Raw genomic sequence first — 27906 nt, 5'->3', positions numbered from 1 at the left:
CTGCTGCATAATCCATGCTGTTGTAAACAACTCGGATCATTGCCTCCTAAGCAGGACTTGTACTGGGGACATCAACCAAGCTTACCGTGATAAAGGATTGTAGGATGGTGATAACCTAAAGAAGGGTTAGTTTATGTGGTGGTGGTTTTTTTTTTTTTAAAGATATAAGACCCTTTGCTCGACCCCAGGTAATCTGATCTGGGGTGCAGATTGTGACAGAGTGCGGCCAGGGGCATTAAGCGGTTGCCCATCTGCTCCCCGTGGCCGGGTCATTCCGCTGGGCTGTGGCGGTGCTGGGACAGACACTCACTCTAGACAGGCAGTCGGGAGGGAAGCTCGGCACAGCGGCGGCCGCTGCTCCAGATTTCTCTTCACTGTGGAACCCCGATCCAGCAGCCGCTCTCTCTCTCTCCCAGCCTGCACACCGCAGCCCTCACAGCCGCTCTGCGTGTTCGGTCTGCTCCGACTCCGAGACAGGCGTGTTCGGGAGGGACCGTCTGCAAAAGGTAAGCGGCCACACGCTAATGATCCCACTGCATCAGGAAGCAGACGTATTGCAGGTATCAAGAACGTTTCTAAAATTCAACTTTAATACCATTAATTCAAGTTATTTTAGTCATACACTAAATTTTATACACACAATGTGTCTACAATATGTTTACTGTACACACAAAGCCACGGACTAGCATGACACATTAGTATGGACACAAATAAAACAGGAATTTGTTAATAAAGCATTTAGAAAGGATAACATAAAATTAAATTAAATAAAAACGTAACTTGCAGACCTCAGCGGATAGACACGTCAGTAAGTGACGTGTTCAGCTAATTGTTTCAGGTGAGAATGTGATCCGGCAAACCCTCCGTCAGGTTTGATTAAATGAGGACGCGCAGGTGCGGCTGCGGCTGCGCAGTGAGGTGTAACCTGCACCACGCCTCGGTCACAGCCAGATAACGGCGTTTTATAATTTAAAATAAACACGTATATTTAGGCTGTGTAGCTCCACAGGTTTATCCATCGCTCGGTTATTGAATTCGTTTTTTTTATTTTATTTATAAAGTGTGGTCTGAATCTCTACAAGGTAAGTTTTGTGATTTATCTTTTAACAATGTATAATAAATAAACCCGAATTTCGTCCGTCGCTTTTTAAAATAACCGAAACAGAAATAAACTAGTTTGAAAATTAGAAGAAGAAAAAAAAATTATACTACTTTCAGAAATGTCTGTTTTTTCTTTATTTCAAACACTGTATCAGACATAGAAATAAGACACAATACAATTTGGTTCCAATCCTGGTTTAATCGGACACACCTGGGCTTGTTACCTGAACACACTGGGACTAATCAAGCTCGTAGTAAAACCTGGAATCGGTGAAACTGCTGTGCAACAGGAGTCGTATTGCCTTCCCTGTTGGAACATGGAAACAGTGTTACTGTGGTGCGTGTTTAGATATAATATTTCGGGCTTAAATTCAGCCAGAACTGAGCTGCGGTAAATATCTCCGCACCTTGACTTCAGCCTCAGGCTGTTCTGTAGCGAAAACAATACAAAATACAGCTTCACTAGGCCTATAAATAATTATAAACATTTATTTTCACGATAATTTATTTTCATGGCAATTATTACAAGTGAAAATATTTACGTACAGTATATGGAGCGCCACGTGTGTCTGTCTGTCTGTCTGTCTGTCTTTCCTTTCCCTGGCTGTTGCTAGTGCTGTGTGTGTATCAGGTGCAACTGTAAACGAGTTATCTGCTGTGTAAACTCGACACACTGTATTTGCTTTGTTTCCGTGATTTGAAATAAGTCGCTGATATCGGCAAACAAGATATCGGTTTGATTGCCTGAGAATGCAGACGCTTCACTGCTTTGAAACATTATACCGAATTGAAGTGCTTGACTCAAAGGCCTGAGAATCGATTCAGAGCCCTGTCGGCACTAGTTTATGAAAACCTTTTTATTTTCTTTATAGTAATGTGTGAATCTAAAACTGGCAATGTAACTCCTGTCTGTTTTATAGCAATGCGATTGACTTCATGCGTCCGGAGCCGGAGACCTTCTCTGTGGAAGTCCAGAGTCGCACCTGTAAACGAGGCTGATTCACGCATTTGTCTTCCAGAGTTTTACTGTATTTGAATTTTGAAATTTTATTTAACTGGACTTTTTTAAATGTAATTTCCCAGTTGGCTGCAGAAACAGAAAAGCAAAACGCGTAAGAAATGCTTATAAAACCTGTCGAGGAAGTTGCTTTGATTTAAAATAAAATAAATAATTGCTTTGAATTGTATTTTTAAAAGATGTTTTTATATACATACTGTGTGTATTGAAAGTTAAACTGCTGTCCATCAGAAGGATCAACGTGAGAAGCTAACGCAGGCAAGATCCATTCAGGATGACGTCATGATGACGTCAGAATAGAATGGTTCCAAAGTGCCTCGTCTGAATTTAATTCGCGTTCTTTGTGCTTCCTGGCTGCATTTGTCCCACAGCAGTGATTTTATTCCACAGATACATTGTTTATATAATACGTATGCTATATGTAATATGCGTTTTTGATTTTTTAAATAATGTAACACTTTGTTTTATGTGTCGTCGTCCCCCCCCCCCCCCCCCATTTTTAGTTTTAGGACGTTTTCCACCCTTATTTTTTTTTCGAAAAGGTCATGCAACGCACTGATGCCACCTAGTGGCCACTCTGTAGATAACAGGTACAGTGCTGCCCAGGGCTGGTATTATAGAAATCATGCCGTCAGTAGCAGCGCATCCACTCCCCTATACCGTGTAGAATTGAATTGTGCGCTTTTAACATTCTAGACTTTGAACACGCTCTGTACCGCACGTGTGTGTGTGTGACGCTGTACCCCTGTTCTTGTCGCAGGGCTCTCCGCAGCGATGGACCCCTCTCACCACTCCGCTCTCCTCGTGGTCATTCTGGTCACCATGCTGCTGCTTCTGCTGGGAGTGGCTGTGCTGCTCCTGAACTACTGCAGGTGAGCCAGAGAGAGACTGCGGCTGTCAAGACTCCTGCTGCAGAGCGGTTTCACCCGGTCCAGGTTTTACTACCAGCTTGTGTAGGTAGCAAGCTCAGGTGCGTCTTGTTAAACCAGGAGTGGATCAAACTGCTCTGCAGTGGGAGTCAGTCGCTGTGAGGAAGTTACAAACTGTGCAAGTCCTGTAGAGGCTGTTTATGCAGCAGAGGGGTTGTAACGCTGGCTGTATCTGCTTCTTGTGTGACAGAGGGAAATGCCTCAAGAAGATGGGGAGATCTGCAACACCGAGGATGGAGTCCTTCAAAGACCAGGCCACCTCCACCCCCAGCCTGCAGGCCGTCCTGTCCCTGCTGAGCACAGGGAGCCCCGCGGCCCAGCCCAGCAACCGCACGGGCACCCGGCAGGAGGAGGAGTGGACTTCGGTCACGCTGACCAGCAGAAACCAGAGCGTGTACCCTGGGGACCCCGGCACCAGAACCACCGAGAGGCGCTCTCTCCACAGCTGGACCCCCGAGCAGCAGCCGAGCCTCGTGAGCGGGGTGCGCAGGATCACAGAGTCTCCGATCGTGGGAGGGGATCTGACGCTGACTCGCCACCTCGCTGTTCCAGCCCAGCCCCGGACCGACAGGCTCAGCTCCTCCATGAAGAGCAACTCCAGCCCCGAAACCCTCCCCGCGCCGGCTGAGTCTCCAGTGCTTGGGTCCAGCCACTCGCTCCGGGCTTCCAGCCTCCCCAGGCAGCTGAGCTGGAAGACCTTCTCCCGCGGTAGCCCGCTGAACAGCAAGCCTAGCGCAGAGGATGTGGAGCAGGGGACAGCGAGGGGGGACCGGTCCAGCCTCCTGGAGCTCCTGGAGGGCACCCTCTCCAGACCCCGGCCCCGCTCCTGCTCTGGGCGGTTGGAGGAGGAGGAGGGAAGCCAGGTCCCATCAGAGCGGTCCTTGCTGGAGAGAGCCAAGGCTGGCTGCCAGCTGTTCCAGCCCAGGGCCTGGTTCATCTCCTGGGGGAGGACCCTGCAGGCAGAGTCCGTGCAGCAGGCGAACGCAGGCAGCCTGGATTCGGGGGTCGATGTCCTGGAGAACCGGCACAGGAGGGGAGGGAGGCAGGCCGGGGTCGCCGGACCCCCCAGGAGGACCTGTCCGGGCGGGGTCTCCACTGGCGAGGGGAATCGCAGAGCTCCTCTCTCGGGGTCTGGCCAGGAGCAGGAGCAGGAGCAGGAGGAGGTCGTGATCTCCCCCAGGGAGGCCGTGGTGACGTTTGGGATGCCACAGTTTGGGAACAAGAGGAGCCCGTGGCAGAAGTGGGAGGATCGACCCCTCATCGCGATCAACTGAGGATCGGAGAGGCTGGGGCTGAACGCTCCAGAGATCTTGGATTCCTTATTGATGTGTTTGTCTGCAATCCAGGGGTTAAGATTGTTTGTTTTTTTAAAGTGTTCCTGATTTCTCTTGCACAGTCACACCAGCGTATTCCCCATGAAGGAGATGGATTGTAAATTCTAAAGGTGTTCCCTGTATCTCTGGACAGCGCGTTTACGAGGAGCAATGCAACAAACGGCCTGTCAAACTTGACTTGAATTCCGTCGGGGCAAATCTCTCTCTGTATCGTCACGCTGTATGTAAGAAGTGTTCTGAAAGGGAGAAACCTTTCTGTTTAGAAATTGTTCTTGTGTTCAAAATAATGCACTTAATATTTAAATGTCCAGTCTGCAATACACTTGTTTTTTTACATGTACTGTATGTCCATTAAGGTTATATTTAAACTTTTTAAAACATTTTTTTACAGGCTTTCCTATTTTTAATAAACTTCTTTTCCAAACAACTGTTCTTCCAGTGATTTCTCTTTTTAGAAATACAGTAATCATCTCAAAGGTTCAATACGGTCTGTAGGTGTGTGTAAAAATGACTGGACTGGGGTCACTTTGCAGGTGATTTTTATTCATGGTTCATACACCTATAAAAATACCTCAGTTCCAATAAGAAAAAAATTACATCCTGTAAACAGCAGTTCTGTTCTATACTGGAATCTGGAATGCACAATGGAGTCTAGAATGTGCAATGGAGTCTGGAATGTGCAATGGAGTCTGGAATGCACAATGGAGTCTATGCACAATACTGTAGGTGCCCAGAACCAAAACTGCATCACTGACAATGAAATTAGTTTTTATTTTTTTTATTAAGTGGCTTCAGGAACTGAGAGAGATGCATATGTACCAATCCAAACCCACCCGCCCCTGCTCTGTTTAAATGAAAGGTTCTTGCATAGCGGGGGAATCCGAAACGGACGATTCCAAGTTCAAAAGGGTCAAGTGCGTTCTGGCAGGACGAGTTCTGTTTGTAGAAAACAAATTGGTAACTGCACCTCTTTCACTGGGAGTTAAAAGATTAAAGTTATTGACTTCATATATAAAATGTGTATACACAAACATAAAGCACATTGTGGCTGACTTTGTAAAAAATATAAATCTGCTGTACAAAAGTGTATTCCAAATCCACAGAGTTTTTGGCTTCTTTCGTTGGTGGAAGTGTCAGTGTGTTTGTTCCGGTTCTCCCTGACTCTGTATAAATACAGCTGCAGAATCGCAGCCGCTCCAGGGCTCCTGCAGGGGGTTTACGATAACGGCTCTTGGCTTTTTAAAACCGGAAGGTTTGGTTTTTAAGGCATTGCAGGCAGCAAGGGTTTTTTATTCTGTCTTTCAAAGTCTCGGCGCTTTTTAATCAAGACAGCGTTTTGTCCGAAGTTGAGCACTGCATTCATCTGAAGATGGGTTAAGGGTTTGAAAAAAACTCCACCCGCGTGAGGTCTGTCTGTAATGGCAGCTGGGCAGGCAGGCAATGCAATCTCACTGCATGCACAGCGTGGGAGGCAGACACCCACTGAAGAAGCAGTGGAGCAGGCTGGCACATCACACTGCACAGAACCAGTGGAGGAGTCCAGCGGCAGCCGCAAGAAATCCCACTGCAGTGCAGCAAGCAGGCAGTCTGGATTGTAATGACAGGATTCCCATTGCAGTGCCATAGACCTCCCTCCCTGTCTGTCTGTCTGTCTGTGCGTCCTCAGGGCTCCAGGGTTCGGGAGAGCTGGGTCAGGGTCCGCTGGTTATCGATCACTCTGAGGTTCTGAACGTAGAGTTGGATCCCGAGCGGGCTCCGGAGGGACAGAGACTGCTCCGAACCTGGCAGGGGGGGGAAACAGCAGCAGGGTCAGGACTAGGGCGTGCCCAAAAAAACACAATTCTAATTAAGAAACGAAGTCAAGTAGACAAGCCTTCTGTGAGCAAATCAAAGAGTCAGAATTCTGCAGCAGAAATACTAGCATTTAGTTTAAAGATTTTTAAAATTTAAAACTTCAAGAAAGAGGCATTAGACAAAGTGTTGAGCCTGTGTGCTCCTCCGTGCAGCGAGCGGAGCGCACACACACGCTTCAGCACCAGCAGTGATAGTTTTTTTTTTCAGCGCTGAAGGCGGCACGGGGTCGAGATGTTGGTCTGCCTGTCTTGCGGTCTCGTGGTTTCTTCTCTGCACTTACAGGTGGAGATCCTCACAGCCGCGCTCTCCGCGGACAGTCTGTCGCTCCGACTCTTCTGTGGGGACGTGGAAACTGGAAATGAAAAACAAATGGGAAATCGAGTAAACAAAACCCAGAGAACAATAAAACAACAGCTTTGTTCTTTACCGGAATCTAGAATGTACACTAGAATCTAGAATGCTCAATGGAATCTAGAATGCTCAATGGAATCTAGAATGTACACTAGAATCTAGAATGCTCAATGGAAACTAGAATGTACACTAGAATCTAGAATGCTCAATAGAATCTAGAAATAAAACTGCAACTTGCTGCATGTGTTTGTATTTGGGTACACAGTGTTTTCTGTTCAAATGCATTTAGTCTTTTGTTTTCCCCTGCATGCACTTATCTCATGTATAATGGCACCAGCATGACACCAGCCTGTCCTTCTCCTTGCGTGACTATTGCGTGATCCTGTGTAATACAAGGTTTCAGGCGGCGGTCCTGCCCAGTGTGTTACGCTGAGATCAAGCCAGCTGCATTAAGAGCTGAAGCACGAGCAGGAAAGAGGCTCTTCTTACTGTAGGGCTGACTCCGGCAGTTCTCCACAATCTTCACAGTCTTTGCAACCATGCGCTGTTCAGGATAGAGGGGGGGGGGGGGTTAAACAGGTCACAGGTCAGGGGTCAGGTTTTATTTTTCGCTACGGGGGGATGGACGGACGGACGACACTCACCATTTTCTCGAAGTTGACCAGGCTGTGGAGGTGGGTCTCGTTGCCCTCGTGAATGAAGGTCATGTCTGTGTGGAGAGTGAGAGAGACAAGGGGGTCTGTCCAAATATCTGTTTTGTATGATTAGTTTACACATGACTTGTTTGCTGGTATGCTGTTTTGATCCGAGATATCTTTCCTATAAATCAGCTTTATAGGAATCGTCATTGTCAATATTGTGTAGAAATCTAATCCAGACTTGCATCATAGGGCTGCTTCTAAAGTTAACTTACACAGCTTGAATACAATTTGTTTTGTGATTCATAATCAGGTTAATATGTGGCGTGTTGGGAGTCTCTTTATTCAAAATTGAATTGTCAGCTTTGCTGTCCTCTCGCACAGAACGGCACGAGATCTCTCATAACAGCACCCAGCGCGTTAAGCTGGATGCTGGAGTTGTCCTGCCTGCATTGCAATGGTCTCTGTACAGGTGTGCAGTGACGCAGGCCTCATGTTGAGCAGCTCCCCTACCTTTGAGCAGCAGAGGTATGAAGGGGATGGAAGGGGGGCTGAGCTTGGAGAACGCCAGGCGGTACGCCCTGTGATTGAGGGAGGGGTCCTGCAGTCGGAAACAAGAGCCAGAGGGTTCAAAAAGGCTTCATGATTCTTACAAATGCGTGACGCAACCTTACATACGCTTCCATCAGCATTAAACACTTCTGTCTGGTCGAAACGTTTGCCATTTTAATGTTGTTTGGACTTTAAGGGGCATTGTTAGCCCACAAGCCCAAGTTGAATATATCAAAGTGCAGTGATGTTTAGTCAACAGAATGAGTCACAGTGCAGCTTTTAATTTACTATAATTGTGTTTTATTTACTTATGTGCATGAAATGAGTATCATTTCCAAAATAAATAAATAAATTAATTAATAATAATAATAATAATAATAATAATACGTACCATTAACCTCTCGTAGGCTGAATGGATCCTTTTGGTTTTGTTTGGGAGTCTCTGTATAAAAACAAAAAAAAACCAAACCCTGTCCACAGTGACACATCCTGCATTGAAGGGGTCTGCCTCTCCCACCCCAGCAAGCTGACCCCCCTGAACACCCCCCAGCACAGAGATGGGACGTTCTGAAAGCACGCCCCCCCTGAACACCCCCCAGCACAGAGATGGGACGTTCTGAAAGCACGCCCCCCCTGAACACCCCCCAGCACAGAGATGGGATGTTCCGAAAGCACGCCCCCTGAACACCCCCCCAGCACAGAGATGGGACGTTCTGAAAGCACGCCCCCTGAACACCCCCCCAGCACAGAGATGGGACGTTCTGAAAGCACGCCCCCCTGAACACCCCCCCAGCACAGAGATGGGACGTTCTGAAAGCACGCCCCCTGAACACCCCCCCAGCACAGAGATGGGACGTTCTGAAAGCACGCCCCCTGAACACCCCCCCAGCACAGAGATGGGACGTTCTGAAAGCACGCCCCCTGAACACCCCCCCAGCACAGAGATGGGAAGTTCTGAAAGCACGCCCCCTGAACAACCCCCCCCCCCCCCCCCCCCAGCACAGAGATGGGACGTTCCGAAAGCACGCCCCCTGAACACCCTCCAGCACAGAGATGGGACGTTCTGAAAGCACGCCCCTCTGTCTCCTGTCTCCCCTGCGCTCACCTCCCAGGTCAGAGCCAGCCGTCGCACAGCACTGTTCCCGAGTCCAAACATGACAGCAAAGAAGGAGTTCAGGTTCTTCTGCTCCTTGAGACTGGAACGAGGAGAGGAGAGGAGAGGAGAGGAGGGGGAGTCAGGAAAGAGACCTGAACACCTGTCGAAACACCTGCTTCACCTGCTACACTGTCAGGGTTAGACAGTCAGGCTGGCGTTTTGTAATGCTGGTGTGAAAGTGGAGTAGAGAACACTTTAGGCTATGTTTCCTCTTATCTAGGCTATTGACTTAAACATGTTGAGCTGCTTACTGCCAATAACACAAGGAACACCGGAAGGGAAAACTAAGGGGGGCATTTTCACCCCTCTCCCTCACTCTCTCGCTCTCTCGCTCTGCAGCACTCACATGCTGGCGATCTTGATGAATTTCCGGAGCAGCTGGGCTCTCCTGCCCAGTTCGCTGCAGAGACACATCTCCGTGGCGACCCAGTACTGCACCTCGTTGAAGCGCCGCATGAATCGCTGCAGGTTCGCCGTCGTGGCGCCACGGAACTTGTGCTGGCCGAAGATGTAGTACACCAGCTCCACCTGGTGGAGAGTGTGGAATATTACGACATGGGGCTAAATAACGAAATGTAATCCTCTATAAATAACGCTGCGTGTGTGTGTGTGTTTGTGTGTGTGTGTGTGTGCGTGTGTGTGTGTGTGGTCCCTGCGCTGTGCCACTCGCCTGGTGCACGCAGCTGAAGAGCTCCCAGTCATAGTCGCTGAGCTGGCCAGCAAGGTCCTTGGAGCTCATCTGCTCGAGGGAGTCGGTGGTGCCCACCTCCGGGCCGAGCTGCTCCTTCAGGGGGGTCTGTCGGGGGGGGGGGGGCATACTCACTTATTATAAACCGCGCTAATACACAGTTAACGCCATTTCCATGTCTTTAGATTGACTTTCATCAGCTGGTAGTCTAGAGTGCCTGAGGCCCACAGCATGTAAGACAGATTCACTGAGAATGTTCTCAGATCTGAGCGGGGCTGCATGATTTAATATTACAGATGTTATGAAGGACAACCAAAATCCCTGTTACAAGCGAAACAGAAACCTATTCAATGTGCGTTGCCGGGTTTGGGAAGCTCTGGGTAACGCGGGGCCGGGTTTGGGAAGCTCTGGGTAACGCGAGGCTGGGTTTGGGAAGCTCTGGGTGACGCGGGGCCGGGTTTGGGAGGCTCTGGGTGACGTGGGGCCGGGTTTGGGAGGCTCTGGGTGACGTGGGGCCGGGTTTGGGAAGCTCTGGGTGACGCGGGGCCGGGTCTGGGGGGCTCTGGGTGACGCGGGGCCGGGTTTGGGAGGCTCTGGGTAACGCGGGGCCGGGTTTGGGAAGCTCTGGGTAACGCGGGGCCGGGTCTGGGAGGCTCTGGGTAACGCGGGGCCGGGTTTGGGAAGCTCTGGGTGACGCGGGGCCGGGTTTGGGAAGCTCTGGGTAACGCGGGGCTGGGTTTGGGAAGCTCTGGGTAACGCAGGGCTGGGTTTGGGAGGCTCTGGGTGACGCGGGGCCGAGTTTGGGAAGCTCTGGGTAACGCGGGGCCGGGTTTGGGAAGCTCTGGGTAACGCGGGGCCGGGTTTGGGAAGCTCTGGGTAACGCGGGGCCGGGTTTGGGAAGCTCTGGGTAACGCGGGGCCGGGTTTGGGAAGCTCTGGGTAACGCGGGGCCGGGTTTGGGAAGCTCTGGGTAACGCAGGGCCGGGTTTGGGAAGCTCTGGGTAACGCAGGGCTGGGTTTGGGAAGCTCTGGGTAACGCAGGGCCGGGTTTGGGAAGCTCTGGGTGACGCGGGGCTGGGTTTGGGAGGCTCTGGGTGACGCGGGGCCGGGTTTGGGAGGCTCTGGGTAACGCAGGGCCGGGTTTGGGAAGCTCTGGGTAACGCAGGGCTGGGTTTGGGAAGCTCTGGGTAACGCAGGGCCGGGTTTGGGAAGCTCTGGGTGACGCGGGGCCGGGTCTGGGAGGCTCTGGGTGACGCGGGGCCGGGTTTGGGAGGCTCTGGGTGACGCGGGGCTGGGTTTGGGAGGCTCTGGGTGACGCGGGGCCGGGTTTGGGAAGCTCTGGGTAACGCGGGGCCGGGTCTGGGAGGCTCTGGGTGACGCGGGGCCGGGTCTGGGAGGCTCTGGGTAACGCGGGGCTGGGTCTGGGAGGCTCTGGGTAACGCGGGGCCGGGTTTGGGAAGCTCTGGGTGACGCGGGGCCGGGTTTGGGAGGCTCTGGGTAACGCGGGGCTGGGTCTGGGAGGCTCTGGGTGACGCGGGGCTGGGTCTGGGAGGCTCTGGGTGACGCGGGGCTGGGTTTGGTTGGGATTCAGAGACAGCTTCTTGTTTTACCAGCTTGTCGACCTGATCGGCAGTGCAGATAAAGAGCCTCTCATTCAGCTCCAGGGCCGTGTGCACCGCGGTGGCATCCAGCTTCAACTGCAGCTTGTCTAGAGGAGAGAGGAGACAGAGGATTGAGGCATTACAAAAAAAAAGATCATTTAGATCTTTTTATTTAACATCATGTAATCAAATAAACTACAAAATGATATTGCAAAAAAAAAGTCTACCGGAATCCATAATAGTCGTACAGTCGTATTTCATGCTGGATTTTTGAAATGTCACATTTTTCAGTTTTTTTTGTCAGTTAAAGTATATGGAAAACTACAAAGCGGAGTTTCATTCGACTTTGTGCAGCAAAACGTGTTCATTCTACACGGGGATGCAAAACCGATCACAACCCTGGACAGCCATTCCACTCCGGGTTTAACAAGTGACAGAACGAACGACGCCAGGGTCTGGCTGGAGGTTTAATTGATTCAGTTAAACCGTTAAGAACAGGGCTGGAACAAAGACCAGGACCTGCCCTGCTTTGGCATGTCAGTTTAATTACAATTGCGTTGTGTTGCCTACGTTAGGTGTGCCCCAGGAACGGCTCAAACAGGGGGTCTGAGTTTCCAGCCCCAGATTCCAGGGTCCCTTCCCCCCCTCCTACCTCCGGACGAGTTCATCTTCACCAGGACCTGGTTCCCCCCGGGGTTCACCAGCGATGACATCGCTTCCTGCACAGAGACATTCACAGGCAGCATGAGGCTGACGAAGGTGTGGTCCGGTCTGAAGTACTTCTGCAGGACTGAGGGAAGGAGACGGTTACAGAGGCAGTGAAAGGCTCAGTAAATCCTAGCGGCTCGGGAGGCAGGTGCTGCTTAAGCTTCTGTTTCGGAATGCCGGCCGCTGCGGAATGCTCACCTTTGTCCTGCGCTCTGATTGGCTGGCAGCTGCCTAGGCGCTCCTCCAGATTGGTAAACCAGTTTAAATAGTTCAGGGCCTGTAAGGAACAGAGTGAGTGAGAATTGCCTTTTCACGCGACTGAACACCAAACCAAACGACGTGCTCCACACAGACTCGCGAGATCTCTCACTGCGCTGCTCAGGCCTGCTGGGAGCCGGGCTGTCAGGTTACCTGGGCTGGGGAAGATGTCTGGTAGCTGCTCTCCGATCTAAAAGACAGAGAAACGAAAGTGAGTCGACACAGAAGCAAGAGACGTGCTTTCAATACAGGTGTGCGCTTCGTCTCCGAGAATGACGGCAGGTCTCTCTGCGTAGATATTTTAACTGTACTTTCCTGCTCTTTGCTGTGCATTTTAGGACAGGAGGAGGAGAGGGGAGGGATAAGGAGGGGTGCTGGTAGTGATACACAGCAGGGACCCCCCCCCCCCCCATTTGAACCCAGCACTCACATTCGGGTCTTCCTGTGGTCCTGGAGCTGCTCCCTCAGCATGCTGGTCAAGCGAGAGTCACTCTGGACCCCCTCGGTCAGCCTCTGCCATAGAGAAAGAGAGAGATGAGATAAAAACACACACACACAGAGACTGTATATTATTATTATTATTATTATTATTATTATTATTATTATTATTATTATCTAAAGACATACATTTCAATAATATACCTCTACAGGGGAGTTCTGATGCCCAGAGCTGCGTGCCTGGCTTGTGTCAGTTTAGAGCCCTGCTCTCGCTGGTATTATAAATTGTAATTCTGATTTCCTGCTCTCACCTCCAGGAAGTCCATGGCGATGGGGTCCTCCTTCAGCAACGCCCCGTACAGTGACACCCACTGCCCGACCAGGCTAAGGATCTTCTGCTTCTTGTTGAGAGAGTAGGCAGCCTTCTCCAGCTCAGAGCCCTCGCTGGGCTCCGCGTGGTAGGTGAGCAAAGGGTTAAGGAAAGGGGTTTCAGCAGGCCCTGGCATTCTCACAAGCGGGCTGCAGTGGGCAGAAACGTCCGTGTACTCTCAATCCGAACTCCAAGTCAAGGAGACAAGCGTTTCAGCGACTGCCATCCTCGCTGAAGGCACCAGTTCAGATGTTTGTCTGCTTGACTGTGAGACAGCTTCCTCTGTTCCATGTCTGCATGCTGCTAGCAGACCTACAGCTATGGCCAAAAGTTTAGCATCACCCTATAGAATGTTGCTTCATAAAGTCAAATGCAACCTGCTGAATAACGCTGCGTTAACATATTGAATTACACATCTTATTTTTATCTTATTTTTTAATTTTTTTTATGTCTCAATCCTAAAATTCTAGGTAATGCAACACTTTTTGGCCACAGCTGTGTATGTATCATGCAATTGCTTTTATAACAGATACAGTGGAATATGCATTCTTAAGGTGACCATGTGACCGTTGAAGGCTACTTTTAACTGTTGGACTACAAGTCCCAGAGTGCACTGGGGTGTGACTTACTGTTCCATCTTCAAAAAAAGTTCCAAATTCTATCTTGTCTTTGCTTTAGCTTAGTTCACAGCTACAAATAACCGTTTAGCCATACCCTTAGCATTTAAACTAAACTCTGAGTCACCAGCCACCAAGCGGATTGAATCAGCTTTGCTTTGCTTTGTGTTTTACGTCATGCTTATTAAATGCGCTGCGCTGTTTCATCACAACAGCAACAATATGGGACTCCTGGTTTTGCTTGGCAGCGCACTGGTCGCTCCCCAGACTCTGTGTGTGTTTCTGTGGTCCGATCAGCGTTTCTGAGCGGTGCAGGTTTGGCGGAGTGCTGCTGGTGCCCGCGTGTGCCGCGGGAGGCGTGGCGTGTGTTCTCAGGGCCCGGGCACAGGAGACTGGCAGGATATTGGTGCAGCAGGAGAGGGCAGAGCAGCGAGGTGGGCATGAAGACCTTGTGGGTCCGGAGGAAGTCAGTCATGCAGGTGTCTGGAGAGAGAGAGAGAGAGAGAGGAGCCTGGGGTTAGGATCAGCTAAAACAAGTTACAGGGTTATACTATGCATGCATTTACCATAGTTCGCTATGTTCTTTTTTATTTTATTTTAATATAAGCTTACAATGCTTGCCTGTGCTTTACTGTGATTGTGACAGGAGTTGACAGGGGCTCATGTATTCTGCTCCACAGAGGAGGGGGTTGATTTGTAAAGAATGTGTTTGTTTTTTTTTAATCCCGGAATATATCTCATTTCTATTTCACGCTGTGTATAAAGCAGGGCCAAAGAGATCCATTCAAACCGTGATCCAAGTGCAGGATATTTCATCTGTATCTGCTGTGTATAATCTATACTGTATGTTGCGGGTGTACAGTCCCAGTGCTACCTGTCTCGAGTCTGTATCTGCGAGCTTAAGAGGGCTCTCTGAGCTCACCTGTGAGGTCACTGCAGCCGGAATCCAGGCGCACGCATTCCAGTAAGTGTTCTAGAATTTTCTCGGGGGTTCCGGACATCACAGTGTATCTGTGGCAGAAGGATGGATGGAAGAGATTTTAGTTAACGCGCGCACGGCACCTGTACTGTGAGAAGGCAGAGCAGTACAGTATAAAAAGACTTGTACTGTAACAGACACGGCCAGCCGGACTTTACAGCACCTTAAATCAGCCAAGAAAAAGTGTGCACGCACTTGTAGTTGAAACTACCTGATTGGCCGTGCATACAGAAAGGGGGCGGGTGCTTACTTGTGGCTGTTCCCAGAAGCTCCCTGAGTGGCTGGTCCTCCTCGAGGGCTCTTCTCCAGCACCAGCACCACCTTCCCATGCTCCTCCAGCCGGACCGTGTTGGCCTCCACATCCTGGAACAAGCGAAGCAGCACAGCTCATTGGCTGAGAGGGGAATGCAGACACACCCCCATGCCGCACGACCCAATGGCAATGCAAGGGTCTATGTAAGGCTCGGCGTCCATGATAATATGAAATTAACTTTTATCATCAATTACATAACTTCTTGTAGCCACCAAAAACTCCCATACCAGTAACCAGTAGCTCAGGGCTGCCCGTAGCGAGTTTAATGGGAACTGGGTGAGCGGCTCTCAAGTCCCAGCTGGCATATAGAGATGTACCTGGACTCTAAACCCCACAGAAGCTGTCCAATCTGATCATGAGACTCAATGAGACTCTGCAGTACTGAGACGGGGCGCCTTGTCGCTTGTCTGGCTGCACGTTCCCGTCCCGCTAGCTCGCTCGCTCTCACCTTCAGGATGTGGATGAAGTCCTGCTTGTCGACACGCAGGAAGTGACAGCAGTCCTCGCGCAGGATGATGGTGGCGGCTCGGGGGGCATCGTTCACCAGGGCCAGCTGACCGAAATCATCACCCTCGTGCAGCGTGGTCACCAAACCCTGCGCACAAACACACACACATAAACACACACACAGCACGGTCACACACATAAACACACACACAGCGCGGTCACCTAGCACACAAACACACACGCACACACATAAACACACACACAGCGCGGTCACACGCACACACATAAACACACACAGCGCGGTCACACACATAAACACACACACGCACACACATAAACACACACACAGCACGGTCACACACATAAACACACACACAGCGCGGTCACCAAGCACACAAACACACACACACACACAGAGCACGGTCACACACGCACACACATAAACACACACACAGCGCGATCACACACATAAACACACACGCACACACATAAACACACACACACACACAAACAGAGACACAATCACACACAGAACTAGGTTTCACACCACCAAGGGGAGACTTGGGGTTTTGCCTCAAATTTGCCTCAGACTAGGTCTCCCGGTCTCCTGGAACCAAGTTTCAAGCTTAAGGTTGACTATGGGACATTTCTTAAAAACTCTCATCCCAATGCATCCACACATGGTGCTTTTAACTCTCTGGACTACAAGTACCAGAATGCACTGCGGTGCCAGGGATCTTCGAGCCCCGTGGCGACCGCGCGCACCTGCCTTCTATCCCAGTACCTTCCCATGCGTGACCACGTTCACTGATCCCTTCCAGATGATGTACCACGAGGTCCCCTTGTCTCCCTGGCTGAACACTGCAAGACAGACAGACAGGCCTGGTGACATTTGTATAGGAGTTTACAGGCTTCATCTGTCCTTTTAAACACTGTGCTGAGATACTCACACACTGTGCCAGCCTTGGCATGAGACTCGAACACCAGCACAGCAGCGAGCTCCCTCCGAACCTGAAATTCAACAGCAAAGAATGGGCTGCTGGGGACTGTGAATTCAAGGGGCCCTTTCTATGTTCAGTCACATGTGTTAACCAGTGTAGCCACTAGTGGCACTATAAACACAGGAGACGATACATTCAAGAATGGAGCTCAATGTTGCAGGGTAAGGACAGCGCTGAGAGTGGAGTGTTTAGACTAGTGCTCATTATTATTAAGGTGCGGAGCAACAACAGCGCTGGAGAGCGGGGGGCGGAGTTTAGACTATTTCCGCTTGGTGACTGTCACTATGTATTTAAATATAAAGAAGGAGGAGCCTTACTGAACTGGACAGGTGCGCCACGGCTTTGATGTGAAGAAGCTCCTCAAAGATCACCTCCAGCTCCTCCGCGGTCCTCTGGTTCGGACTAAAGAAGGAGAGAGGGGGGGTGGGGGAGGGGAGAACCAGCGGGTCAGTGCAGCAGACAGCGCTGTCGCGGCACATGCTGCCCCCTGCAGTGCAGGCAAGGAATTACCACCTTTCTGTCCAGAACTGGGCGTACAAACCAGCCCTGTTACCAGCCCAGGGGATTCTTCAGGAATGCAATATAAACCTGTTTTTTCTTTTTAAAAAAATGTTATACGGAAGCTTGTTATTCTTGCAGCCCAGTAGGTGGTGCTAAAGAACTATATACGTTTCTTAAAGGTACAGTAACCAGTTCCAGCCAAGGACTGCTATAATCTAGCCACAGCAAGAACCTGATAATTCCTCTTATGTTTAAGAGAGAGGGGTGGAAACCTCAAAGGCGCCTTTCTGGGCCCAGTTTAGCGCTGATGGGAGGTGGCTCAGTGGGACTCACGGTTTCCTCAGGATCATAGTGAGAAGAGCATCGGGCCCCATCTGAATCAGCAACAGCAGGGCCTCCTGGAGCTCCTCCTCCCGCTCCTTCTCATTGGCTGCCGGCTCCACTCCAAACTCCTCCTCCGGGAAGCGATAGAACTGCGTGTCCCTGTCCTGGAAGTTTAACTCCTGCTTGACTGAAAGCGAGGGAAGAAGCGAGAGGAGAGAGGAGAGAGTTGAGTTTGTCTTCAGCTGCGTTCTCCTGCACATCAGACAAGCAGTGTTGCTCCACTCGCTGTTTCCTAGCAGCGAGCCAGAATACAGCAGTACACTTAATCACAAACCCTGCTGCTTGAAATAAAAGTACTGACACTGTTCTGGCAAAAAAAAAAAAGGAAGTTAATTTGGAGTCACGTTCCGTTCGCTGAACTTATGTCTGCCGAGGGCAAAGGTCTTTGCACAAGCTAAAAGCACAGCAGCACTGATGCATTTCATGAGGTGTTCTGACCTCTCGCCCAGCGCTTCACCCAGCGCTCCACGCACGAATGAGCTTTATCGTGTTCCTGCTACAAAAACAGCAAGTGTAACAAGCAAAGAGGAACAAAACCATCTCAAGACTTTAAAGAAGCAAGAGACTCCCCCTCCCCCCTCCCCCCCCCCCCCAACGTTGTCAATCAGGATGATCAGATCCTACCGTGAACAAGCACGCCCTCGTCAAGCAACACCTGCAGCACTCCCACCGCCTGGCTCCGTGATTGGACAGAGGTGCTGAGCTTGATCAGCCAATCAACAAGCTCCCTGCCGGATGAGCATTGCCTGTCGGGGGGGGGGTGAGAAACATGCCGATATTGATCAGGTTTAGATTCACATGGAAATGAAATTCCAACAGTGTTAAATCTGTCCCGTACCTGTAGGTCTTGAGATGGTGCTTCCTGTCTCTGATCAGCGCGGGGGCGTGTTCCAGCAAGGCGCTATATAGAACTCTGCCAGCTCTCCACACACGCTCCGACGAGAACTGAGGGCAGACAGACAGAGCCTTAGTAAATTTGCAAAGTGATTACATAGCTTTCCGGTGCTTTTTTCCTCCCATTAAACTGTGCATGGTTTATTCACAAAAATAATGTGATGTCTTGTAACAATTGTAAGTCGCCCTGGATAAGGGCGTCTGCTAAGAAATAAATAATTAAACAAACTTTAAACTCAGAGACGCGTTTATCAGGGATAGACAGGGAGAGGACGCTGCTGGTTTTTATGCAGACCGGCAAAGAGGTAGACAAGCAAACAGAGGAAAGGTAATTGGGAGGGGTGTTCTGTGTTTCAATGTAAATTTACCTCAAATATTTTCCTTTTCGTGCTAATGACGCATCACCTGCAATAAAAGACTCTCATACCCTGCCTCACACAGCGCTCTCATAACAGCTACAAACAGAAGCCCTTCTGTCCCCTCGAACGCAGCCTGCGGTTGATCTTGTGATTTTCCATGCTTGTTTTCAGAGCTTCTCTTTATTTCCTTGCTGTTTGTTAAAGGTGTTGGTTGGTCGGCACTCACTGTTTGAGATGAGAGCACAGTGTGTGTATAATTGAGACTGTGTTTACCACGCTTCCCTGAGCTTCAAAACCAAACTGCCCTTTGCTCGAGTCGGGTTTCGTGACTGCAGTGGGATCAGGGCAGGTTTACCAGGGCCCTGATTGTTCAAACTCCTGGCACCTGCTGTACCTGGTCATGCCAACAGCACACCTGATCAAGGGGAGGGAGCTCTGACACGCACAGCAGAGGTGCCAGCGTGCCGCAGTCTATCTGTATGTCGGCTTTGTTTTCAGTTTCTGTTACGTTGTACTTTATTATTTCGTTTCCTTGTTATTTCAAATTGTATTTGCTTAGTTATAACATTTCTGTGTGTGTGTGTTTAAGTGTGCGTCGGTCTGTGTGTGTGTGTGTGTGTTTGTGGCTCAGTCAGTGTGTGTGTGTTTGTCAGTGTGTGTTTCAGTGTGTGTGTGTCTCAGAGTGTGTGTATCAGTGTGTGTTTGTCAGTTTGTGTGTGTTTGTGTGTGTGTCTCAGTGTGTGTGTGTGTTTGTCAGTGTGTGTGTCTCAGTGTGTGTGTGTGTTTGTCAGAGTGTGTGTCTCAGTGTGTGTGTGTGTGTGTTTGTCAGTGTGTGTGTGTGTTTGTGTGTGTGTGTTTGTCAGTGTGTGTCTCAGTGTGTGTGTTTGTCAGGGTTTGTGTGTGTGTGTGTGTGTGTGTGTTTGTCAGTGTGTGTGTCTCAGTGTGTGTGTTTATTATTATTATTATTATTATACACGAGCGTCACAAAGTGTCCCATTCCCAGAACGTCACGCCTCTAGCCAGGATTGCACAGTCCCTGGAGAGCTGACCTCACCAGCCAGAGGTCCTGGGTACAGTCTGCCCTCGGGACCACAGAGCTGCTTTCTCACAGTAAAAAAAAAAAAAAAAAGACGTCTGCCCACTGCAGTCTGCGTATCGTCTGGTGAAACACACAACGCTGGCAGCAAGGGGCTCTTCAGACTCTGAACTACCAGAAGAATTGCAAGTCTCTTACAACGTTTCTGTTCTGTTCTCGTTTCAAAAATATTAATTCCATCACGCTGAGTTTTTTTTTTTAATAATTATTTATTATATTATTGTTGTTCTGTGCTTTTTGTAATCAGTCTTAAGTTATATTTTTTTTAAATAAGATTTCTGGAATGAAGAGGAGGGTCTGTTTTCAGTCCGCTGTGGTGCGCTTATTATTGCAAAGATATTGTTTCTGCAGCCTAGAAATCTCATTCACAGGGAAGCCTCGCAGGCTAAACCGCGCATCACGTTTTGACAAAAGGACTAAAAAGACAATATAAATATATACAAAAGAAATTTAAAAACAATGATCAGTCACCATCCAGGTTTAAATAATGTAGCTTATTTCCCGGCGTGCATTGTCTCCTTGTCTGTAAGCAAACAAAGCATTAGCTGTTGTCAATTCTGGACACAAGGGTGAACAAATTGAATTCCAGGTGCATCTGTGATTCGGCACCATTGAAATATCAGACAGCAGTGGGCTGAAATGTCTCGATTTGAAGTACAAGCTGTCTCAAGTTATTGTAAGTAACTTAATCAAACTGCGGATGCTGAACTTCAGTCAAGAAATCTGAGTCGCAGTTTTTAAGGGACCCAGTCATGTTAACCAGTGAGGCTTGGTGCTTAAAGAAAGGGGTTTGTTTCCAGGAGGATCCAGGTTCAATCCCTCCCAGCTCAGCCACTGACTCCCTGTGCGTCACCCTGAGCAAGTCACTGAACCTCCTTGTGCTCCGTCCTTTGGTTGAGACGTAAAACAAAGCAACCTGAAAACCAAGTAAGGGTCCTGCAGTTTAAAAGCAGCAGGGCAGTGTCTGAACAGCCCTCCAGGCCCTTTTTTTTCAGGGAGGGTTTGTTAAAGAGATCCGGGGAGCTTTTACCACTGGGAAAGGGTTAATGGGAAAGCTGGCAAACAACTAAATCCCTGGGCAAACACGAGCGACGCAAAGGAGGAATCTGTGCAGGAGGGCAGAGAGATTAGGGGGGGAACCACAGGTCGAGTGAAGGTCGTTTCAGAACTTGTTCCCAGCAAGGACGTCCCGCTTAGAGACCAGCATGAGAAAGAAGGGTTGGAACATTCTTTCCCAATCTTAAATATATATATACAGTATATGTATAATGTTTAGAATGACAGTGAGCCCAGGGCATTGCTCACGAGAGGCTTGCATGGAGAGACCGCAGACAGCACATGGAGGTGTGTTCTGCTCGCTTGAAGAATTAATAGGGTACGTTTTATTTAGATCATTAAATATGTTGCCTGGTAGATCCAAAATAGTGAAAAGAGACACTTACCTGCTTCAGGGTTTCAGCAGTGTCCAGATTCTCAGGCAACGGGGTCTAAAACACAAACAGATTTATATATTAATTCACATGGCTGAGAGAGAGAGGGGGGGGGCGATCAGGGTGCAATACTCAGCTGTAACCACTAGGTCACGCAGTCTGTGGTGGAATGCATGGAAGGGGCTGCCTAGTCATGCTGTTGACCATTTTAAGAGACCAATCAGCTACTGGGAACCAGGCGAGCTTAGGTGGGCATGAATGGACCTCGTTCTTAAATGTTCTAAACCAGCCCAGGGGTGCAGCACCTGCTGAATTAATGCCGATCTATGAGGGGGGGTTGAGATCTGACCCTAGATCATCAGACCCCTGTGTCGCTGCCCCAGGACTTACAGGACAGTCGTGTAGTGTTTGTGTCTTTAAAGGCCTTGCAGAGCGCCATTAGTCTTGCAGGCTGCTGAGGGAGGCTCTCTCTGTGCTGTACCGGCTCCCTCCCACCAGCTGTTGAGCCTCTTGTTGACACAGTAAACACTGCTTGTGCTGCTAGTAATCACACAATCACATGCTATCAGCAGCACATTGCTGCTGCCTGCAGTCTGCTCCAGCTTCTTATTCCCCCGGCTGATCTGCACTCCAGTCAGCACAGCCCCACCCCGTGCTTCACTGCAGCGAAACAGGAATGAATGAACACTGAGAGACACTGAGCCTCTCATTCACGCGTATTCAAAAATAACGAAACATCTCGAAATAACAGCAGGCTGAGCTGTAACTGAACTGAGCCCCGTGACTCGCTTCGGAGAGTGTTTTCAGAGTTTGAAGACCTGGGGGTTTCTGCGTTGTGGTTTCCCCTCGCCTGCATTACTCTCAGCCGGCTAACTGCAGTCTCCAATCACCCACCTCACCACGCACACACACACACACACACACACACACCTTCAGGTGTAGTAGCAAGGCTGAACTGGATTCCACGGTTACCATGGTTTCCGGGGGGGGTTTGTACTCAGCATGACCTACTTTAAAATGTGCGTTCCCGGTTCATTGTTCCAAAAAGCATGCAGCCTTACAAACAGGTCTTCAGTGGGAATACCTGCCATTGCAATGACTATGCAAGAGCTCTGTGGTGTAACCATTTCAAGGTCTCTATTGCACTGCAGTAAGTCCAGATTCTGTAGCTGCAGTACTGCAGGCAGGAAGAGCAGGTGCTGGAGCCTTGCTGTCTTCAATGGCGAGACATTTGCCACAGTAAATTTGCCCTCTGCTTTATCAGCGTCCTTATTAACACGCCTCTAACCTGGGGCACGTTTTTGCTTGCAGGCGACATTCATAACCTCCCCCTGCTGAAGCGCTGGGCGGGCAGGGAGGAGACGCTTGGGCGCCTGCAGCTGAAAATGTACCTTTAAGAACACTTAAACAAACTGGACAGTCAGCACGGTCTGGCTTCCTAAGGATTAAAAGTAAATTCTGCGAGAAACACTTTCTTGAAGTATTATTTTAGGGACAGTGCTGCTTTAAGTCATTTGAAAGCTCTCTTTAAGACTTTAACTGTGATGTACCTGCACTGTTATTCCGATTTTGAAATCCTAATAATTATACAGCACCGTGCTTTCACGGTGTTTAATTGGTAGTGTTGGATGACAGCACCAAGGTAATGTTGCACCTTTTTCAAGCTCATGTTCTTTACCTCGCGTTTTAACTGAAATGTACCCGCTTACTGTACTTGGAGGGGTTGGACAAAAAAATAGGAACACCTGCCATAACACTGTCAATACGGCTGCGCCGCCGGGACGATAGCTTGTTACCTATGCACTGTGGCTAATCAAGACCGTAGTAAAACCTGGACTGGGTGAAACTGCTATGCAATAGGAGTCTTATTACCATCCCTGCAGTCGGTAATATAATTATATATATATATATATATATATATATATATATATATATATATATATATATATATACTTGCAGTATGAATGCAAAAATCATAGTAATAGAATCGCTATACAGTTATATTCGTCATGCAATAATAATAATAATAATAATAATAATAATAATAATAATAATTACCCAGCTGATTCCACGTATAGTGTCGGTCTCCGCCGAACCCCGGTCTGGTTGCATATGGTACACATGGCTTCGAAACAATTGCATATTAATAATATTATCCCTGCTCCCGTCAAACAAGTCCGCCTGCATTGAGGATTCCCCCTGGGCGAGGGGGCGTCCCGAATATCTGCAGTGCCTTCGATTAGAACACTGCGCCGCGGCACGAGAGCAGAAGTTCCACTAGTTCCATTGTGAGGCGAAGTTCTTACTCCAGAAATTCCGGTTCTTAAATATGAAACCAAATGACGCACATGCCGGACAGAAAGAAACGCGAGTCTGTCTTCATCGCAATCATCATGAAACACGCAGGACAACGGCTCCAGGCTGCTGCCGCCTCGCACATGCAATTTCAACACAGGCAAGAAGCGAATTTCTGGAACAAGTATTCGTTTTGGACTCGGGGGTGGAGAGTTGGGGTGTAATTTTGTTTCAAGCCCTCACAGTGGAAATAAAGTTTCGCTTTTGAAATGTTGTCTTTATATCTCTCAGCTCCGAGTTCATACCCAGTGACGCGCAAATGCCCCCGGGTTTGTTATTCCAGTGAAAGATTAATAAGCGTCCTTTATCAACCCTCAATCAGGTTTTTCTCTTCACAACAACAGCAATAAAAAACCACCGGGACAGTGAGTCAGGTCAACAGCGCCCTGCTGACTTCTCTTCAAACCGGAGAATAAAACAAACGCATGCTTGACTTCCCTCCAGCTTGAACTGACAGCTGAGAGTGCGGGAGCCGTATAGACCAGCAGTCCATTCACCCGAACCGAAACGCTCCCTCCAAAGCCCCCGTGAAGTTCCGTTCAGGTTCCGGGCGTTTCAAACAGGAATCCGTGCCGGTGCTGCGACAGACACGCGTGTAGTGGAGACACGTCGGCACGCTCCTGGTTTTGGGGTTATTGCTAATATTAGAATGATCCTCCTGGGATCCAGCTGTGCGGACGGTAATAGCGCAGTGAGACGGCTCGCACCTCGCACAGCACTACAGGCAGACGGATGACCTCAGCGCTGGAGTCCCTCCCTTGCTGAGTTGCGCCTAGCCCGTGCAGTGGGAGAGGCAGGCGTGCTGTGTGAGATTGCTGGCTGGCTGGTTTGCTTGCATTGGGGTAGCCGGTGCGCGCTGCTTACACATGCTGTTCAAGTGGGCGCTGCTCTGGATAGATACGCGCACCTTCGTGCAGGACAATTGCTTTTGCATTCGTATGTTCTTTTTTTTTTTTGTCAAGTCACATATGATGAAAATAGTTGGTATATAGTGCCACCACACACCTAAAACACCATTTACCCGTGCTTTCATTTTAATAGTACACTTTTAAAAGCGCAGGGGCGTGTGTTTGACTCGCAGAGAGTGAGGGATAGGTTACAGACCGGAGCAAAAGCCCACCGAGAACAAGAACCATTTTCACAGACAGCACTCGAGTGCTGCTGCTCACTTGAGTGTGCTTTCTCGATGTGAAAATAACAAGGGAGCACTCAAGTTTTTTGTTTTTTTTTCTGAATATGGCTGGAAGGGTCCTGTAATTTGCAATGAAACGGTGACTCCAGGCAAAGCGAGCCCGGCCGTTATCAGGAGCCGCAGTCCGGACCCGGGAGGGGGTGTCGCGCCGAGATAAGCTCTGGAAAACAAAACCTCTCAGCCCGAGTAACTCGGGTTGTTAGTCATCGATCCAAAGCGATTTACAGAGACTAGAGGTTGAACTATGCATCACAGCTATGCCCTGTCCAGCGTACCGACTAATCAGCGATCTCTGTGTACGTGAAACTTTGTTTGACTGACCTCAGCCAGCACAGTAAACAAGAAATGAAACGTCGCGGCCCAGCGCTTCCTCCCTTTCCTGCCTTTAATTAAAACCGCAGGAGACTCCGGATTCCGTGAGGGACGATCAAGCGCAGGGGTGACCTGCCATTGTGCTCCCATCCCTCCTCCCTCCTCCCTCTTCCTCCTCCCTCCCACCTATTGTAAAGGGAATCTTGCAGCTTCGTTTTGGTGAAATGCTGCCCTCTGGTGGCTCATCACGTGTACTGCAGCATCCTCAGCATCTTTGACGAGGTTGTTTACAGTTTCTTGAGCAGACTCTGGCTTGTCAATTATCCATCGCGCTGTTAGCAGCTCGAAGCGGCGGGTGGCCAGGTCAGGCTGGGAGTCTCAGTTAACGCGCTGCCCCCTCACCTCTGTCGACTGGGTTTCAAATCCAAACCTTCACGTCACAAGTGAAATTAGTTTGATGGACTAAAAACTTTTTAGCTAAATTCGGTACTGATGTGGAATGCTAACTGAATCGTTAGTGATTGCAAGTATCATCATTCTAGAAAGTAATGTAAGGAATGCATTTGTCAGCATAGCGCAGCACACCATACCATGCCATGCCACAGTATTGAGCAGGTGGCGTGAATATAATTCTGGAATATGACACCACCACAGCAGTGAATTAGGCTCAATGGTAGTCAGAGAAAGTACAGACTTGCACAGTGGAGCTTCCTGTGGTGACGGAGATGAGCTGTCCCAGCGGGGGGGGGGGGGGGGGGGGTATTTTCCTGAAACTGTACTGGACCCTGAGAGTTCAGCTCTCTCTCTCTCTCTCCAGGGTTTCATGTATTCTCACCGATAATCAAAGGGTATTGTTTTGTTTAAATGTATTGCAGCATTATCCGGCTCCCCCTGTTCTTTTTAAACTCTAGAACTAAATAACGATGCATATTAAACATCAGGGAAAACGACACTAATTGGCAGAAGGACGCGGAGACCGTGGAGAGCATTGCACCATGGGAAAGGCCAGCGGGCAGGGTGTGGTCTGCATGAAGCCAGATCCAGACCGCTCTTTATGTCCCGAGAGAGGACGGCTCACATTCCCAGGCAGGCAGGCAGGCAGGCAGGCAGGCAGGCAGAGAGACGCTTGACTCTCTCATACTAAACATTTTCAATGCAGTATCTCCCATCCACAGGACTGTGCGAAAGAAAAGCATGCTGAATGTAAAAGTTTACCACAGTAAATCTGCAGCTGTTCCCATGGTTATACCGTGCATACCGTGGTTTACCATGTTTTTGTTTTTTTTAATATGCTTTATCACACCTCTCTGTGCTTTATTAAACTGTGCAGCGGTTTTACTGTAGAAAACTTTGCAAGGGCAGGAGCGGAAGCAGAATGGACTTTGAAGTTTCTGCTCACCTCGTTCCTCCCGCGCTGCAGCATGGTGCCTTCAAGGGGGGTCCAGCCCAAGCAAGAGGCGCAGGGTCCGGTGCAACAGAGCTGGCTGTAATGAGGTCAAGAACAGCACACACTAATCAACGAACGCACGTCAACATGCACCCGCAACTGCAATTTTGTCAAAGCGAAATCGAGGCAACGTTGTGGACGCATGGCAAAGTGTGGTGATGCATGGAAAAGGAAAGTGTGCAGAAAGTATGTGAAAGTCTGCTAAGGGTCAAATGTGATCCAGGCATGATAGAATTACCATGCTGGTGTTTACATGAGAAAATCTTACAGAGATATATAGAGAGTTCAGAAATCACTGGCTTCAGAATCTCTGGTGCTACCCAGCTTGGAAGAATACTCTAATTCAGCCTGGAAACACAGAGGCGCTGTGTGGACTCACCTCTCCTTGTCTCTGTTCTGGTTTGATCGCCTGCCTCGCGCAATCCAGCGCTCTTCTGATGCACACCTGGCAAGTCCTGCGATCAGCCTGCCTGCCTCCTGCTCTGATGCGGTGCATCGTCCTGGAAACGGAGCACAGCCCCCTCTGTCACGAGCCCCAAGCAGCAGCTTCCTGTTTTCTCTGTGATTGGAGGCTGGCTGGATGGGCAGGGTCCTGGCACTGCAGTCGAACAGTCATGGCACAGGCAGTATCTGAATGGGACATCTGGAAAAGGGAGGGGGGGGGGAGGGGGGTGTAAAATGTGACTGTAATGTTGTTTAAGCTTAAGGGACACGGCCCGAGGCTGTAGAAGCTAGCGTGCAATTCACTCCCACGCCTCACTGTCTTGAGTTAGAAAACCGCATCTTCAGAATCTGATTAGCTGCAAGGCTGAGCTCAAAACCACCTCCTGCAGCTGCATGCAAACACTATACTGAGACCACAAACTGAAGGGAAGAGCACTGTGGTAGCCCTGGCTGTCTGACTGATTGCTTCTTATTTCAATAGGCCTGTCTCAGGCAAGGTGAACCTGGGTCAGATTGCCATGGGCCCTTTAGATCAGGGGGGGTCCGATCAATCACAGTCCTGGGGGGCCATTTATTCCACTCTGGGTTTAGCGGGTAAATGAGATCATGAAAGACTTCAGGCTCCGTGGTGCTGATTTAGTGTTGGAACAAAGACCAGGTGTGGAAAAGAGAGCTCTGGCCAGCCCTGCTTTACAGCGATGCATCACAAGGTCTTGCATCACCTAGAATTTACTTTTTTTTAAAAAAACTATATGAACACAATTTAGATATTTTATTTATTTATTTATTTCTGTATTTATTTATTTTTTACTGTATCTCATTTACAGTAACTTGTTATACCATCTACAATGTAACTGCAGCAACTCGGAGAGCAACACAGTCCTTCTAGAAATGATTTGCTGTATTTCTCGTTCTTACATGGCCCTTCAATTTGAAGACATCAGCACTTGGAAAGGATTACTAACTGCAGTACACTTTAAGGACAGGCATTTGCTAACTCTCAGTTTTAAAAACTTAGCTATGGTTCACTGACATAACACAGGGGAGTGATCACAGTATCATGAAGTAATTGCAGGACAGTACTGACACGAGTGAAAACTTTAACAGTAAAGCTGAAATGAAAACGCTTTAAATTTAAAA

At 49.2% G+C, this 27906-nt stretch overlaps 2 protein-coding genes across 3 annotated transcripts; one reads left to right on the top strand and one right to left on the bottom strand.

Moving 5' to 3' along the window:
- Positions 1–163: 163 nt before the first annotated feature.
- LOC131720917 (uncharacterized) lies at positions 164–4809 on the top strand. Its single transcript, XM_059013399.1, has 3 exons — positions 164–506; positions 2880–2991; positions 3239–4809. The coding sequence occupies exons 2-3, from the start codon at positions 2894–2896 to the stop codon at positions 4320–4322; spliced, it is 1182 nt and encodes a 393-aa protein (XP_058869382.1). The 5' UTR covers positions 164–506; positions 2880–2893; the 3' UTR covers positions 4323–4809.
- A 221-nt stretch (positions 4810–5030) lies between these two features.
- LOC131720916 (rap guanine nucleotide exchange factor 3-like) lies at positions 5031–26921 on the bottom strand. Of its 2 annotated transcripts, XM_059013385.1 has the most exons (28): positions 26702–26921; positions 26275–26359; positions 21029–21073; positions 18076–18182; positions 17862–17983; positions 17187–17364; positions 16670–16754; positions 16302–16362; positions 16136–16212; positions 15353–15499; positions 14842–14954; positions 14535–14623; positions 14017–14095; positions 12937–13087; positions 12618–12700; positions 12341–12377; positions 12128–12206; positions 11874–12011; positions 11231–11328; positions 9604–9729; positions 9280–9461; positions 8883–8973; positions 8169–8219; positions 7739–7826; positions 7232–7296; positions 7077–7131; positions 6517–6588; positions 5031–6163 (listed from the first exon to the last, which is right to left on the bottom strand). In XM_059013385.1, exons 2-28 carry the CDS (start codon positions 26296–26298, stop codon positions 6045–6047), a joined length of 2562 nt encoding a protein of 853 aa, XP_058869368.1. In that variant the 5' UTR covers positions 26299–26359; positions 26702–26921; the 3' UTR covers positions 5031–6044. The 2 variants fall into 2 exon arrangements, with proteins under 2 accessions (XP_058869368.1, XP_058869367.1); XM_059013384.1 differs by lacking the exons at positions 26275–26359; positions 26702–26921 and adding an exon at positions 23075–24265.
- Between the last annotated feature and the right edge of the window lie 985 nt (positions 26922–27906).

Source organism: Acipenser ruthenus, chromosome 45 (genome assembly GCF_902713425.1).
Source record: "Acipenser ruthenus chromosome 45, fAciRut3.2 maternal haplotype, whole genome shotgun sequence".
NCBI classification, from domain to species: Eukaryota; Metazoa; Chordata; class Actinopteri; order Acipenseriformes; family Acipenseridae; genus Acipenser; species Acipenser ruthenus.
The sequence above is the reverse complement of the archived record's forward strand: the minus strand, read 5'-3'. Positions and strand labels throughout refer to the sequence as shown.